General features: G+C 54.3%; 1 protein-coding gene across 2 annotated transcripts in view; it reads left to right on the top strand.

Annotated features, from left to right (window-relative positions):
* AK8 (adenylate kinase 8) overlaps nucleotides 1-14,112 on the top strand; it is a 126,190-nt gene that overhangs the window by 31,339 nt on the left and 80,739 nt on the right. For both annotated transcript variants that reach the window (XM_049638224.1, XM_049638232.1), the window contains 3 exons: nucleotides 11,757-11,838; nucleotides 12,593-12,664; nucleotides 13,265-13,465. In XM_049638224.1, coding sequence (XP_049494181.1) covers nucleotides 11,757-11,838; nucleotides 12,593-12,664; nucleotides 13,265-13,465 — 355 coding nt within the window. The remainder of the gene's footprint in view (nucleotides 1-11,756; nucleotides 11,839-12,592; nucleotides 12,665-13,264; nucleotides 13,466-14,112) is intronic.

The following is a 14,112-nucleotide window of genomic DNA, read 5'->3' as shown; positions in this document are numbered from 1 at the left end:
CGTCGGCGAAGCTGGGCTATCTCGCTCTCCCTGTGGAATGAGATCTCCAAGCCAAGGGCTCAGCCCTCGGCTCTGAGGTCCACTTGGGCAGGTGAAGAGGCTTCTCTCACGCAAGGTGAGTGGCTGGAAACAGATCACGCACGGACGGGCCGGAGAAGGCTGCTGCTGCTTCCTGCTTCACTTCGTTGGAGTCCCGTGCGCCTCTGGGGTCCGCTCGTGGCCCGCCGGCACAGCGTGCGGTCAGAATCATTACTCGAGTGAGTCCTGGGACATCCTCACAGCCCGCATGGATGAGAATTAGCAGTCTTTTGAATGTAAGGCCGGAGGAAAAGAAAAAAATCAGTGGAATTTAAAAACCAGCTGGAGTCCGTCTCGTACTTCTGTCCACGTGCCTTGGTTTTTCTCTGATTCTGTGGGCTCGCACGGGGGATGAGTTCTACCCCCTGGAGGTTAGGACTAGCTCAAAACGTGGTACGGCGTGAGGCCGAACGTAAGCCCAGTTCGTAGAACTCGCTCCCCTCGAGGGCCGCCCTGGGCCGGCGGGCAGAGACCTTTAGCGTGAGCGAGACAGGGCGCGGGCCCCCTCGGTGCCCAGCTGGCGGTCGGTGCCCTGCTCAGTCGTGTTCTGTGTCGCAGCCATGATGCTCGGAGCCCCATCCGAGGGGAAGCCACCCTCTGACTAAGGAAGACCAGACCTCGGCATCCTTGCAGCCACCCCTGGTGCACCGAAGGGAGGCCCGTGGGGACCCCACGCCTGTCGCCCGGGTCACTGCGTCCAGCCGGCTCTGCTCAGCCCCCAGCAGTTGGTCAGGTCTTCCTCATGCGCCCACCGGATGCCCGGAGCGGAAACCCGAACACGTTCACGGGGGCGTGTGTTACCTACCTGGGACGTAATCGGGCCTCGACTTCAGTGACCTCGAAAGACACGGACTTGCCCTGTGACTCATCGGGCCTGTGGCCTCGTTGTGGTAAAGATCGGGAAGAAGAAAAACGAAGGCCCGAATGAAGCCGCAGCACAGGCAGCAGAGAGCAGAACTGGTCCCTCAAGATAAAGACACAAATAACGGTTAGCCAGACACTGTGCCAACCCGGGAGGCATCTTCTCACGGGAGCCACACAGCTGTCCTGCGAAGGGGTCAACGACTAAGACTCACGGGCGTCCGCTGTGCGCCACGGCCTGCTTTCTGTCGCGTCGGGGACAGGACGGAACAAAAGACACGGTGCCCGCTTTCGTGGACGTGTGGCGGGCGGTGCAGGTGGGGGGTAGGTGCTGCCATCCTCCCATCCGACGGGAGAGGAGGCCGCGGCCCCAGAAATCCGCTGCCGATCCCAAGGCGGGAAACACAGACCTTCCAGAACGTCTGCAATCATCTCCCTCCGGAGATGAGCCGGAGAAAGAGTGTCCTCGTCAAAAGCCAGACTCTGGCCACACTCCCCACGTCCCTGGTCGCGGGGAAGGTCCACGGCGCTCACCGGAAGAGGCTCACACCCCCAGCCCCACACCGACCAGCCCTGCGCCGGGCCCGGGGTGGGGGCTTTACTGCACGTAAAATGCAAAATTACACTCTGTGTTCCCGGACTGACCTGGTTTTCTTTTCTTTATTCCCTTTAGCGTCACGGAGGCTCTCAGTTAAGAGAGGAGGGGTCGGTGCGGCATACTTTTGGCCACGGAACCAAAAGTTTAAAGTTGACTCGGCAGATTTCTGGAGCCTTTTTCTTCGTCCCTTTTTAGGCACAGATTTATGCCTCCCTGCCCATAACGCGAGTCAGTATTTATGGTGGAGACGCTGGCAGAGTAGAGGAACCTGAGTCTGGTCTGCAGAACCACCGGCTGTTTGTTTTATCTGTCCTTGTGGTGTCATCGGGCTGGCATTAATCGCCCGGCTTTCACCCTCTGACGGGAGGAACACAGGACTTTCTTGCCATTGTTTTGACACCCGCGGGTTTATGGATCTCACTTGCATCCTCTGAGGAGCGCGGTTTTATTGATCAACAGCTCTGCTGAGGCCCCGGGGCCGTGTGCTCCTCGAACACAGACACGGTTAGGATCGCAGGGCGTCGGAGGGGCGGCCCAGCCTCCACTCAGAAAACTTACGGCATGCGTCACGGTGAGGCAGGGCTCCGAGGGGGGCCGGTGAGTGCACCCTCCGGGATCCCTCGTCTGGGGGATGTTTCCGGACCCTCAGTTGAGGCCGTGCTTGGCCAGGTGGCCGGGTGGCGTGCCTCAGGGCCCGTTAATGGCACGAGTGGCCCAGCTGCCTGCAGGCCCAGCCCGTGACGATCCCTCTCACAGTTGTTGGGAGGAGAAGCAGGTGGCAGGGATGCGGCACCGAGTCTGGTGCTTGGGCGGCCGTAACCCTGGAGCAGCAGAGAGTATCGAGAGGCCCGGCGGTGTTGGAAACAGGATCGGACGGGGGACCGGCGGGACGTCGCCTGGGGCAGGTGGAGCGCTGATTCGGAGGTGGAGCCGAGCCGGAAACGCCGGCCGGGGGGGCCCGAGCAGAGGGCGGCAGCCCCTCGTGTCCTTGGGCCCTCGGCCGGCCGCCCACTAGGAGCAGCGTGGTGTGTGCCCGAGGCTGGGACACGCTGGGCACCGCCACTCTTCCAGCACCTGCCAGATGCCGTGCTAGCTCTTTGTGTGTGTGTCGTCGCATGCGGCCCCCAACCCCGGCAGGGCGGGCGCTTCCCACCACGCCTGTCTTGCAGAAGAGGAAACAGTCACATGGTTGGGAGACGGGGGGTCCCGGGGTGCCCAGCTGGCTCATTACCATTAGCCGATGGGATTCGAAAGAAACGCGGAAAGTCGCATGGGTGTGAGCGGGCACGTATTCACTACCCCCAATTTTAATTCTAAACAGACTACTTAAGGGGGGGGCGCCTGGGGGGCTCCGTCGGTGAAGCGTCCGACTTCGGCTCAGGTCCCGATCTCACTCACAGTTTGTGAGTTTGAGCCCCCGCGTCGGGCTCTGTGCTCACAGGGCGGAGCCCGGAGCCTGCTTCCGATTCTGTGCCTCCCTCTCTCTCTCTGCCCCTCCCCTGTTCATGCTCTATCTCTCTCTGCCCCTCCCCTGCTCATACTGTCTTTCTCAAGATTAAACATTAAGACAATTTTTTAAAAATATACTGCTTGTAACACTAACTACAAATCAGAGTATCGGACAGAATACAAGAGCGAGTGTGTATCCCATTGGCATGCCTGTCATTTTTTGAGACTTTGTGGCGCCCACCAGTATCTGGTGAATTCTCATTCTCTGAAGATAGAACGGGTTTTCTCACATTTCCCTTTTCAACAATTGGCCAAGTGGGGCTTTTCCTGGAGGAGCGGCAGGGGGTCTAGTCTCTGGAAGCGGAAGATGGAGGATGAGGACCCGAGAGGAGAGGAGTTCAGGAAGATGTGGGGAGTGGTCCCAGCCTCCGGAAGGTTGAGAAGTGAGCGGAGGGAGAAGGCTCCCTCCGCTAAGGGTGGGAGGGCGCTTTCGTGAGGGAGTGACCCGACGCAGGGGAGACGGAAGGACGGGGGCCAGCAACACTGGGGATGGGGTGCCGGAGCCTGAGGGACTCCTCGTGCAGGCGCCCGGTGTCGCCCAGGGTGCTGCCTCCTTGTGAGATCTGGAATAAGCTCTGTGAAGTCACCCCTTTGCGGATTCAGCCTTTCTCAGTCTTGTGGGAATGCAGCTTCCCTGGCGCCCCGATTGCGGTTAGTGGAGAGAAGGGAACTGGTGTGTGTGAAGTGCCTACTTCCACTCGCACTCTGCCGTCACACTTGCCGTCGACGACCTCATGCAGCCATTTCAGTGATTTTTCCTATAAGGGGGTTCTTACCGCCCCCACTTTACAGATGAGCGCACTGAGGCTCGGGGCTGGGTAATTGAGGCGACAGAACCGCGAGGTAGGAGCCACGATCTGGACCCAGCCGTGGCTCCCTCCGTGGCCAGTACTTTCCCTGCCCGCGGCCCCGATGGGCAGCATGGGGGTCGCAGGACGAGGGGAGAGCTCCAGCTTGAGCTCGGGAGGCGGGAACCGAGGGCTGTCTGCTTCGGTGTGGGGCTGTGCCTGGTTCAGGGAACCTGGCACGGAGAGGAAGAGGTGAGGTCTGAGGAGCCATTTGGGGTCTGGACGGGGGACACCGCAGTCCCTGAGGGTGAGCCCCGGGGGCTCTGTGCACTAGACCGTCATGCTGTGCTTGGGAGTTCCCCGGAGAGGAGTCATTCTAGTTGTTGATCAGACTTGGGGTCCTTGTCAGCCCCTCCTGCCCCTTGGTGGTGGTGGGGGGGGCGCCCCTTCCTTTCATGATCTCAGAGAGCCGGCAGGGGTGCAGGACAAGAAACAAGATATGGGACTGAAAGTAAGTGACGTTGTGATGTTCAAAGCACAGGAGAGGTGAGTCAGTCACTGGTCCTGTGGTCACTGGTCCTGTGGAGGCCTGCTTTTCCTGCATGATTATTAATAACGTGCTATTATTCACCCTTAAATGTCTTTGTCAGACCATAAATCTTTTTTGTAATGTTTATTTATTTTTGAGAGAGAGAGAGCACGCGCGCGTGCGGACGAGTGGGGGAGGGGCAGAGAGCGGGGGACAGAGGATCCGAAACGGGTTCTGCGCTGTCAGCACAGAGCCCGACACGGGGCTCGCACTCATGAACCACGAGACCATGACCTGAGCTGAAGTCGGACACTCAACCGACTGAGCCACCCAGGCGCCCTGTTAGACCATAAATCTTACAGTTCCCCTACGTAGAGGTCACCTGGTCCGTTTCCTCTCAATTCACAGATGACATTCAAGGCCTTGCACAGTCACCAGTCAGAGGGCCAGCTGGGAAAAGCGATGAGTAAGACAGACTTGGGGCAGTCGGTTAAAGAAGGCGGTGACGGTTCACCCCCAGGGGCGGGCCCGCTGGCCTTTCCAGTATGGAAGCGCAGGGTGTGTGTAAATACCCGAATGAATGAATGAATGAATGAATGAATAGATGGGGGAGTGAATGGGTGAATGGATCTTGCCCCATTGTAACGACGTGATGATTGTTTGCACATGTGCTGGACCCCAACCTGCGGTCCCGTGTGGCTCCTGCTCATCCTTGGGCAGGGCCCCCGGCCCGGCGATGGCAGATGGCCTCGAGTGCCCTGGGACGGGTCCGCCGTCGCCAGACCGCTCACCGGACTCCCCTCGTTCTAATACAAACGTGTTTTCCTCACATCGTCTTGAACTGGACCACTTTCCTCAGGTCACATCCAGAATGTCAGTTATTCCTGTTTCCAAGAGACCACCTTTCTAAATTATCTGTATTAAGTTCTGCAAACTTACATAGGATTCCTTCTTGCGAGTAGGTAGAGAAAAAGAACGTAGCTCATCTCTCTCAGAATTATAATGCTAATATATTATAATATAATTATAATGCTGAAGCCGGCCCGTTCTTTGTTGCCAGGCACCGTGCCTTGTTTTGTGGGTACTTGCTTAGAGTCCGTATTTAAGTAGCCCAACAGCTACGGGCTAGACTGCGGTTACTGCCCCACTTTGCAGATAGGGAGGGCAAGGCCAGAGGGATTGAGGTGACTGGTTGGAAGTCATCCAGCTGACAGTGGCACAGGCCGGTTCCAAAGCCCCTACGTTTCACCCTCCAGATAATCTGACATCCTAAAGGGCAGGTCTCATTTTGGAGGAGGTGGGACCACACCTCGGACGTGCCGTAAAGTGTTTGAGCGGAATGGCCCCATTAACTGGATGTGGTTGGATTACCCATTTCATTCGTTTCCAACCATGGCCGCTGTGTCTGCACCTGAGAAGGAGATGCTATAGTTTCCCAAACTCGACCTTCTCAGATGCATTTCTTTCTGGCTGGTACCAACTCTCCTTTCTCCTTCTTTTATATGTTGGGAAATCACATCATATTTCATTGGGGAAAAAAATAAAAAAAGAGGGGTAGCGGGTGGGCCTGTGGTGATCTTTTGATGCTTCGCCTGGTTCGGACTTGGAGCTGAGTGAATCTGATTGGTCAAGTCCAAATCTGCAGCCTCAGATCACCCGCTCGGGACCGCGAGGAATCAGCCCTCGGCTCCAGGGACGGTCTGGTACGGTCTCCACTTGGAGCGGGGAGCCGGCAAGGGGGCCTCCCAGGGGGAGCACCCCGCTCTGGTCTTTGGCGGAGAGGGGAGGGGAGCGGGGGACGATGCATCGGAAAGGCAGAGGGCCCGGAGGGCGGGCGTTTTACCGCGAGAAGTTGCTAATTGTGCTTTAATAATAGTCAGGAGGGCAGAGAAGGCCAGTGTTCACACAGAGCAGGACAGCCCGCTCCGCGTCGGGCCGCGCTCCGCTGGGCCTCGCCAAGTTCCCCAGGCTGGCTGGCTGCGTTCGCTCCCTTTTTTTTTTTTCTCATCCGTGACATCTGCTCGGTGCTTGTCCCTCCTGTGATACCGTACCCCTCGCAGCTGTGCAGACCTCCGGCTCTGTGCTGGTGCATGGGGTGCCCTGAGCATACGGCCTTTTTGATGTGTGATAAAACAGAACCGAGCCACGGGGGTATGGCGAGCGAAGGCATCAGAATATCAATTAACCTGCTCTGAACAAAGCTGCGGCTCCAGAGCGGAATAGACATTTCACTGAAGTGTCAGGAAGACGGATAATGTATTCTAATTAGGGACTGACGGATACCTCCGCGCTCAGCCACTCCTGGTAGTCGGACCCACGAACCTAACGAGCGTGTGCCATCATGGCACCGGCCGGGCGCTGTTGACTGATTTATGACTTCTTGCTTTGCCAGCGTCGGCGGCCGTTAAGTTGCTTTCGGCCAAAATGGCGGTGTCCCCCCCCCCCCCCCCTCCCCCCCGAAAGCGTGGTCCATTTTGCAACTGGGTAGTTGCCCACATTTGTATAAATGCAAGAGCTCGGTGCCCTGCCCGGGGTTTCCATCTTGAGGACCCCCCGGGACCTACACCCCGTGATACGGAGGCCTCGGTCACCACCCTTCCTTCCCGGGAGGACTCACTGGGGTTCCGGGGGGATGAGAAATCTCCATGGCTGCCTTTGCCACAGAACGCGTGCGTGCTGCCCTAAGGGGTCCCTTGGAGACCTTAGGACCTGGGTGATCACACCATCCCCCTGAGTCTGGGAGAGCAACCCCAGAGAGCCGGTGGCCTGGGGTTCCCTTCAGAGCCCCCCCCCTTTTAAAAATGTCACATCCACCCCAGAATGACGCACGAGTGAGGCCAGGCTAATTAGGGAGATGTTCCTCATTTTGCTACACTTTTCCTGTGTAATTGGTAAGCCCGCTCTCTTCCAGCGAGAAGTCGGTGAGAGCTGTTCCCCTGAATAGTTCTAAAAGCTCTGGACCACATACTGATATCAGCTGCAATTTATGGGCGAGATGATAATGATTGCTCGGTAATGCAATATTAAACGCCGAGGTCTTTCTCGGTGCTGAGCAGAGCCGGAGCTCCAACCTTCTCCCAGCTTCAAAAAGGAACTCGAAAAGGTCCCCAGCACCCCCCCTGCCCGGCCCCGTACCAGAAGAGGCGATCGGTGGGCCCCCAGCCCCTACCCCCCCCCAAATAAAGAAAAACTGAGGGGCTCTGAACGTAGCTCAAGTTCAGAAAATTTTGGCTTGGCTTCCAGAGCCGCGAGCCGGGAGCTCGCAGACGTCGCGACTCCCGGCTCCCATGGCAGGTGCACATCTGTAGGTGTTTGTTCTTCTTAAGGGCCGCAGCCCGGCTCTAGGCCGGCTCTAACAAGGACTTGAGGGAGCAAAAGGCTGTTAAAATTTTTTTTGCACTTTTGCTTCATTAGTTCTAGAAACCCGGGTTCCGGAGGCTGAGCGCTTTCCTGCATAATTTAAGAAATTAATGAAGGCATGCCTGATTTTTTTCAGCACTCTTTACTCTGTAAATTTGTTTCGTTTTTTTTTTTTTTTTAACTGTCAGCGGAGGCCTTTGGAACCTAAATATTTTAACATTGAAGAAATGCAGGCCCTTTTCTGGTTAGCTCCGTTTTTAGGAACACGCGGTGTGGTGGAAATCAGGTGTTGTGGGTTATAAAGGACCTTGAGTCTGAGTTCACCCCCAAAAGTCCACCCTCTGACCTTCAAGCAACCAAGTTCTCCTGATGACACGGGGGAGGGGGAGGGTCTCTGGCGGGGGGTCCCCTCCTGAGAGCCAGTGTCAGAGACCGTGGCTTTCCGGGGTGGCCACCTGACCCCCTCGCTGCTGAGTGGAGGCTCCAACGGTTTCCTGCTTTGTTTCAATTCTTCCAAAGCTCACTTTGTATCGGGACATCAGATCGAAGCCATTCAAAAGTGTGTGTGGGTGTGTGTGTAACTCTAGGACTTGAAAGGACTTCAGAAGTTGTTGAATGTGAACATTGCTGAGGGACATAAAACAACAGTTTAGACAAAAGGGAAGATAAGGTATTGATACTGTGAGACTGTCAACTCTTCATGAACTTATTTACACATTTAATGTCATTCCAGGGGTGCCCAGCTGGCTCGGTCAGTGGAGCATGTGACTCCTGATTGCAGGTTCCTGAGTTCAAGCCCCACGTCGGGTGTAGAGATTACTTTAAAAATTTTGTTAAAAAGGGGCGCCTGGGTGGCTCAGTAGTTAAGCCTCCGACTTCAGCTCAGGTCATGATCTCACGGTCGTGGGTTCGAGCCCCGCGTCGGGCTCTGTGCTGACGGCTCGGAGCCTGGAGCCTGCTTCGGATTCTGTGTCTCCTCCTCTCTCTGCCCCTCCCCTGCTCATGCTCTGTGTCTCTCTTTCTCAATAATAAACATTAAAAAAAAATTTTTTTTAATGTGTTAAATTTTTTTTTAATATTTATTCATTTTTGAAAGACAGAGAGAGACAGAGCACAAGCAGGGGTGGGGCAGGGAGAAAGGGCGACACAGACTCCGAAGCAGGCTCCAGGCTCCGAGCCCTCAGCACAGAGCCTGACGTGGGGCTCGAACCCACGAACCGTGAGATCATGACCTGAGCCCAAGTCGGAAGCTCAACCGACTGAGCCACCCAGGCGCCCCTAAAAATTTTGTTTTAAATGGCATGAGGATGATTCAAGAGTCTACGGGCAGGAAGATGCCAGAGCCAGCATCACATCAGCATTCAGACAGTGACAAAAATGGTATTCAGAGGGGAAAAGACAGGCTGTTTCACAGATGAGATTGGCCCAGTTGGTGAGCCACAAGGAGATCAGTCCACAGCATCATGTCATTTTCAAAATAAAATGTGCCTCTATTGAATGTTTAAATGTAAGGAGTAAAATCGTAAAAGAACACAATTTATTATTATTTTTATTTAAAAAAATGTTTTTAATATTTATTCATTTTTGAGAGAGAGACAGAGTGTGAGCAGGGGAGGAGCAGAGAGAGGGGGAGACACAGAATCCGAAGCAGGCTCCAGGCTCTGAGCTGTCAGCACAGAGACCAATGTGGGGCTTGAACTCACAGACTGTGAGACGGTGACCTGAACCAAAGCCAGACGCTTAACGGACTGAGCCACCCAGGTAGCCTGAGAGAACATAATTTAAATGCAAGTGAATATTTACGGGCCTCTGCCGCGAGAAAGGCCTTTTTGCACATCCATACAACACCAGATCAAGAAAAAGCTGTTAAATTTTTTTTTTTTTTTTTGCACTTTTGCTTCATTAGTTCTAGAAACCAGGGTTCCGGAGGCTGAGTGCTTTCCTGCATAATTTAGGAAATTAATGAAGGCATAGAGGCACGAGTTGATTTGGCCAAAAATTTATGTGGTAAAAAACAGCCCCCCACACAAAATTTAGAAGGTCAAAGACAGTCTGCAAAAAATATCGGCAACATTGTTTTCCTCAAAGGGTCTGTGGTAGTGTTTGCCAAAATAGGTGCATTCTTCTTACGTAAAGAGCTCTTGTGAATACATAAAAGGACGAAACCCCAAGAGGAAACTCGCTAGATAGTATGAATTGACATTTTGCAAAAGAAAAAAAAATTCAATTACCGATAAACATGTGGAAAAAATATGGAGCCTCACTAACGATCAAGGAAACGTAAGTTAAAGCAGCAATGGCGTCCTCTACTTTGCTGGGCAGATTTTCCCCCCAAGATAATGCCCGACATTGACAAAGATACAGGCAACAAGTGACCTGCTATTGGATTCCTACGCTGGTCAGGGCAGTTTTGTGGAGCAACATGGCGGAATGTATCAAGTCACCAAAGAGGGTGTTGACTGTTAGAAATCTATTTCCAGAATATTCTGTGTGCCTCAGGATACACTTACAGCGCTTTTAAAAATAATGGTGAAAAACAGGACTGAAACTAAATCAACAACAGTATGGGATTGGTTAACGTTTGTCAGGTCAGTTCACCTCATGCCCGGCAGCTGTGGAAACTTCCGGAAGGGGAGCATTTTGTCACATGGGAAAACGTTCCAGAAATGTTTTCGCTGTATGAAAAGTACAGGCCACAAGATAGTATGCACAGTGTGATTCCTTTTCCTGCCAGGAAAAAGATGCCAGTCACTGAAGGCTGGAAGGAGCTACAGCAAAGTGTCAACAGTGGCTATTCTGGGCCGGTGGTGTTACCAGTGACTTGGCATCCTCCACATCACGTCCAGCAGTCGTGTGTTTCTTTCACAACTGGACTTACATGGTTCATAAAGATAAATGTTCTAGACCAGTTCCCTCACTGTATGTACCCAGAAGGGGCTGGAGCCTGAGGGATTTCAGCCCTGGAACAAGTTAGCTACAGAACAGAAACTTGAACTCAGTTCTCTTACTGCTCCAAGATTGGGGCTTGTTCTTAAGAAAAGTGGGGTTTTGTTTGGACTCAAGCGATTCCTTCTCCCAGGATCTCTCATCCGAGAAACTCTCTTTAAGAAAGAGGGGCGCCTGGGGGGTTCAGTCTGTTGAGTGTCCGACTTCAGCTCAGGTCATGATCTCGTGGTTGGTGAGTTCGAGCCCCGTGTCGGACTCTGTGCTGACAGCTCAGAGCTTGGAGCCTGCTGTGGATTCTGTCTGTCTGTCTGTCTGTCTGTCTGTCTCTCTCTCTCTCTGTCCCTCCCCGCTCATGCTCTGTCTCTTGCTCTCTCAAAAATAAACATTAAAAAAATTTTTTTTAATAAAAAAAAAAAAGAAAGAATCCACAATGTGGAAAGAGCCATATGCACAGCACCATTCATCACAGCGTTATTTATGATGGCAAGAATCGCTAGCTGTTGCAATGTTCTGTCGTGGGCATGTTTAAGCAACCGTGTCACGTTCATTGGGCAGAATGCGGTAGACACTGAAAATGGTGGCAATGGGCAGGCGTGCCGATTTGAGAAAGTGCTTTGGTGGCTGTGAGGTGTGATGGAAAAAATTAGGACACAAAATATGTATGTTGTGATTATGGTCACAAATGTAGGATTCAGAAGGGAATATAATAGGGACACCTGGGTGGCTCAGTTGAGTGAGTAGTCACCTTTGGCTCAGGTCATGATCTCAGGGTTCATGAGTTCCAGCCCCGTGTCGGGCTCACCGTTGTCAGTGCAGGGCCTGCTTGGGATCCTCTGTCCGCCCCTCCCACTCTCTCTCTCTCTCTCTCTCTCTGAAAATAAGTAAACATTAAAAAAAAGAAGGGAATATAACAATACAAGAGTACTTGTTAAGGTGGATGATGTGGCTATCAGAAACATTTACTTTCTTTTGTCCTTAAAGTTCCAGCTTTTTAAAATAACACTATTATATTCCTTTTATAATTCCAAAAAAAAAAAAAAAATCTAAAAAGTAAAGATAGATGAGTACCTCTCAATTCTCTGCCTAGGGCTGGATTCTGGATGGCATTCCTGAAACTCGGGAGCAGGCCCTGATGATCCAGACCCTCGGGATCACCCCCAGACACGTCAGTGAGTAGCCTGTGGCTGTCCCCAGACCCCAGAAGGGAGTGCCCTGCTCTGTATTGCCCACTCCCAGTGCCCACCCTCAGCCCTGCACCAGCCAGGACCCAGCAGGAAAAAGGACAGCACAGTTGAATTTTATAAAGCTAAAGGCCTTTGGGGATCGCTCTCAGAAAAATGGAGTTTTAGGGCTGCCTGGGTGTCTCAGTCAGTAAAGCGTCCAACTTTGGCTCAGGTCATGATCTCACGGTTCATGGGTTCAGGCCCCACGTTGGGCTCTGTACTGACAGCTCGGAGCCTAGAGCCTGCTTCGAGTTCTGTGTCTCCTTCTCTCTGCCCCTCCCTCACTCATGTTCTGTCTCCCTCTCTCTCTCTCCAAATGACCAAACATTAAAAAAAAATTTTAAGTAAGAAAAATGGAGTTTTGTTTTGACCCTGGTGGTTCCTTGTTCCGGGAATCCCACCTGTGAGAAGCTCTCTTTAGGAAGTAATCCAAAATGTGGCAAGAGCATTCCCACCAAGGCGTTGCTCATTGCGTTGTTACCGTGAAAACTGTTAGAGGAGACGTTCAAGTGTGGGCGGTCCGCTGGCCTGAGACCGTGCCTTCGCGGTTGGGTAGCTGAGCAGACCTCTCTAAGGGAACGACGGGGGTGGTCGTTACATGGCAAGAGAGACGTAAGACAGGTTATCAGCCCCCGAGATTCAAGTGTCTGGGACCCGCTGCCCAACCTGCCTGGTTGTGCTCTCTCCCTTCTCTGTCCAGTTGTGCTGAGCTCTCCAGACACCGTCCTGATTGAGAGAAACTTGGGGAAGAGAATCGACCCTCAGACGGGAGGTAGGACGTCTCCACCCCCTGCCCGCTCCACGGGGTTTCAGAGGTGGTCAGTGATCGGTTGGAGTGACCGACAGCCCCACCCCCCATTTACTGAGCCCTTCTCCGCTCGGGGTGCCCCCAGAGGGCCACACGGGGGCCGCACAGGCGGGCACGTGCTCCAGTGTGGCGGGCTGGGCTAGACCCGTGGGAGATGGTAAGCCCCGGCCCGGAGGAGTCGGGGCAGCAGACAGACCTGGGTTTGTGGACTCTGGCCCCGCCCCTTTCGAGACTCGGTTTTCTCACCTGGACACGGGGTGACCCGTGCCTTGTGATCGGATGGCTGTGAAGACGAGCGTGTGCGGGTGGGGTCCGTCAGAGTGCCCGGCTCGGAGCACGTGCTCCGAAGTCGTGGCCTCCCTTCCCGCCGTGCTGAGAACCCTCGGCGTTTTGTTATCGTTAACAGAGATGTCAGAGCAGCTCCGGAGGCAAAGCGCATCCGCACGGCTCCGGGCGGGCTCCCAGGCTTCGGCCCCCTGGACGGCAAGCCCCCCCGGCCAGATGCCCTGGCGGCCTCGGCGGCCCCCCGCGGGTGACTCTAACCACGCGCCTGTCCCCTTGCAGAGATTTATCACACCACCTTTGACTGGCCCCCCGAAGCGGAAATCCAGAACCGGCTGGTGGTGCCAGAGGGCATCTCAGAGCTGGAGACGGCACGGAAGCTGCTGGAATACCACAGGAACATCATCGGGATCCTTCCGGCTTACCCCAAGATCCTGAAAGTCATCAGCGCCGACCAGCCGTGCATGGACGTCTTCTACCAGGGTAAACACACGGGCGGTGGGTTTCCCAGGCACCTTGGCCGTCCGTGACCCTCCCGTCCTAGGGTCCCTTAATGTGGCAGTGATGCCAGGGACCAGGATGTGCCGGAGACCCTGGGAGTCAAGTCCTGGACGGCCTAGGTTCCCTGGGCTAATAACGTTCTACGATCGGCGTGGCCAGCAGATTTGATAATGAGGGGGTGGGGCGGGAGGGACAACGGGGGCAAGAAGTTTGCCCTGGGGGTGAGGGAGAAGGAAGAGAAAGTTTGTAAAAATTAAAACAAACATGCGCACAGAACCCACGGCCACCGCACACACACACACACACACAGACACACACAAACCGGGCAACACAACACAGGGGTTGTGAGTCCATGCAGAGCAGGGGAAGTGGCCCCACCCCCCCCCACTGCACTGTCATTGGAGCAGTGACAAAGGTCCACAGAAAGCACCTGAAGCAGGTGCATGTGTGCGCACAGCCGTGTGGAGGAGGGTGAAGGTTGAGCCCGGAGACGTGAGGGCCGGGGGCCCTGTGTTCACACGTCGTCCCCACCACACGTCAGCCGGGCAGTCTCCGGCAACCCTTGTACCCCTCTTGGCCTCAGTTTTGTCATCCCTGAAGTGGGAACAGAAATCTTGTCTTCCTCCCAG

Source organism: Panthera uncia, chromosome D4 (assembly GCF_023721935.1).
Source record: "Panthera uncia isolate 11264 chromosome D4, Puncia_PCG_1.0, whole genome shotgun sequence".
NCBI lineage: Eukaryota > Metazoa > Chordata > Mammalia > Carnivora > Felidae > Panthera > Panthera uncia.
The sequence above is the reverse complement of the archived record's forward strand: the minus strand, read 5'-3'. Positions and strand labels throughout refer to the sequence as shown.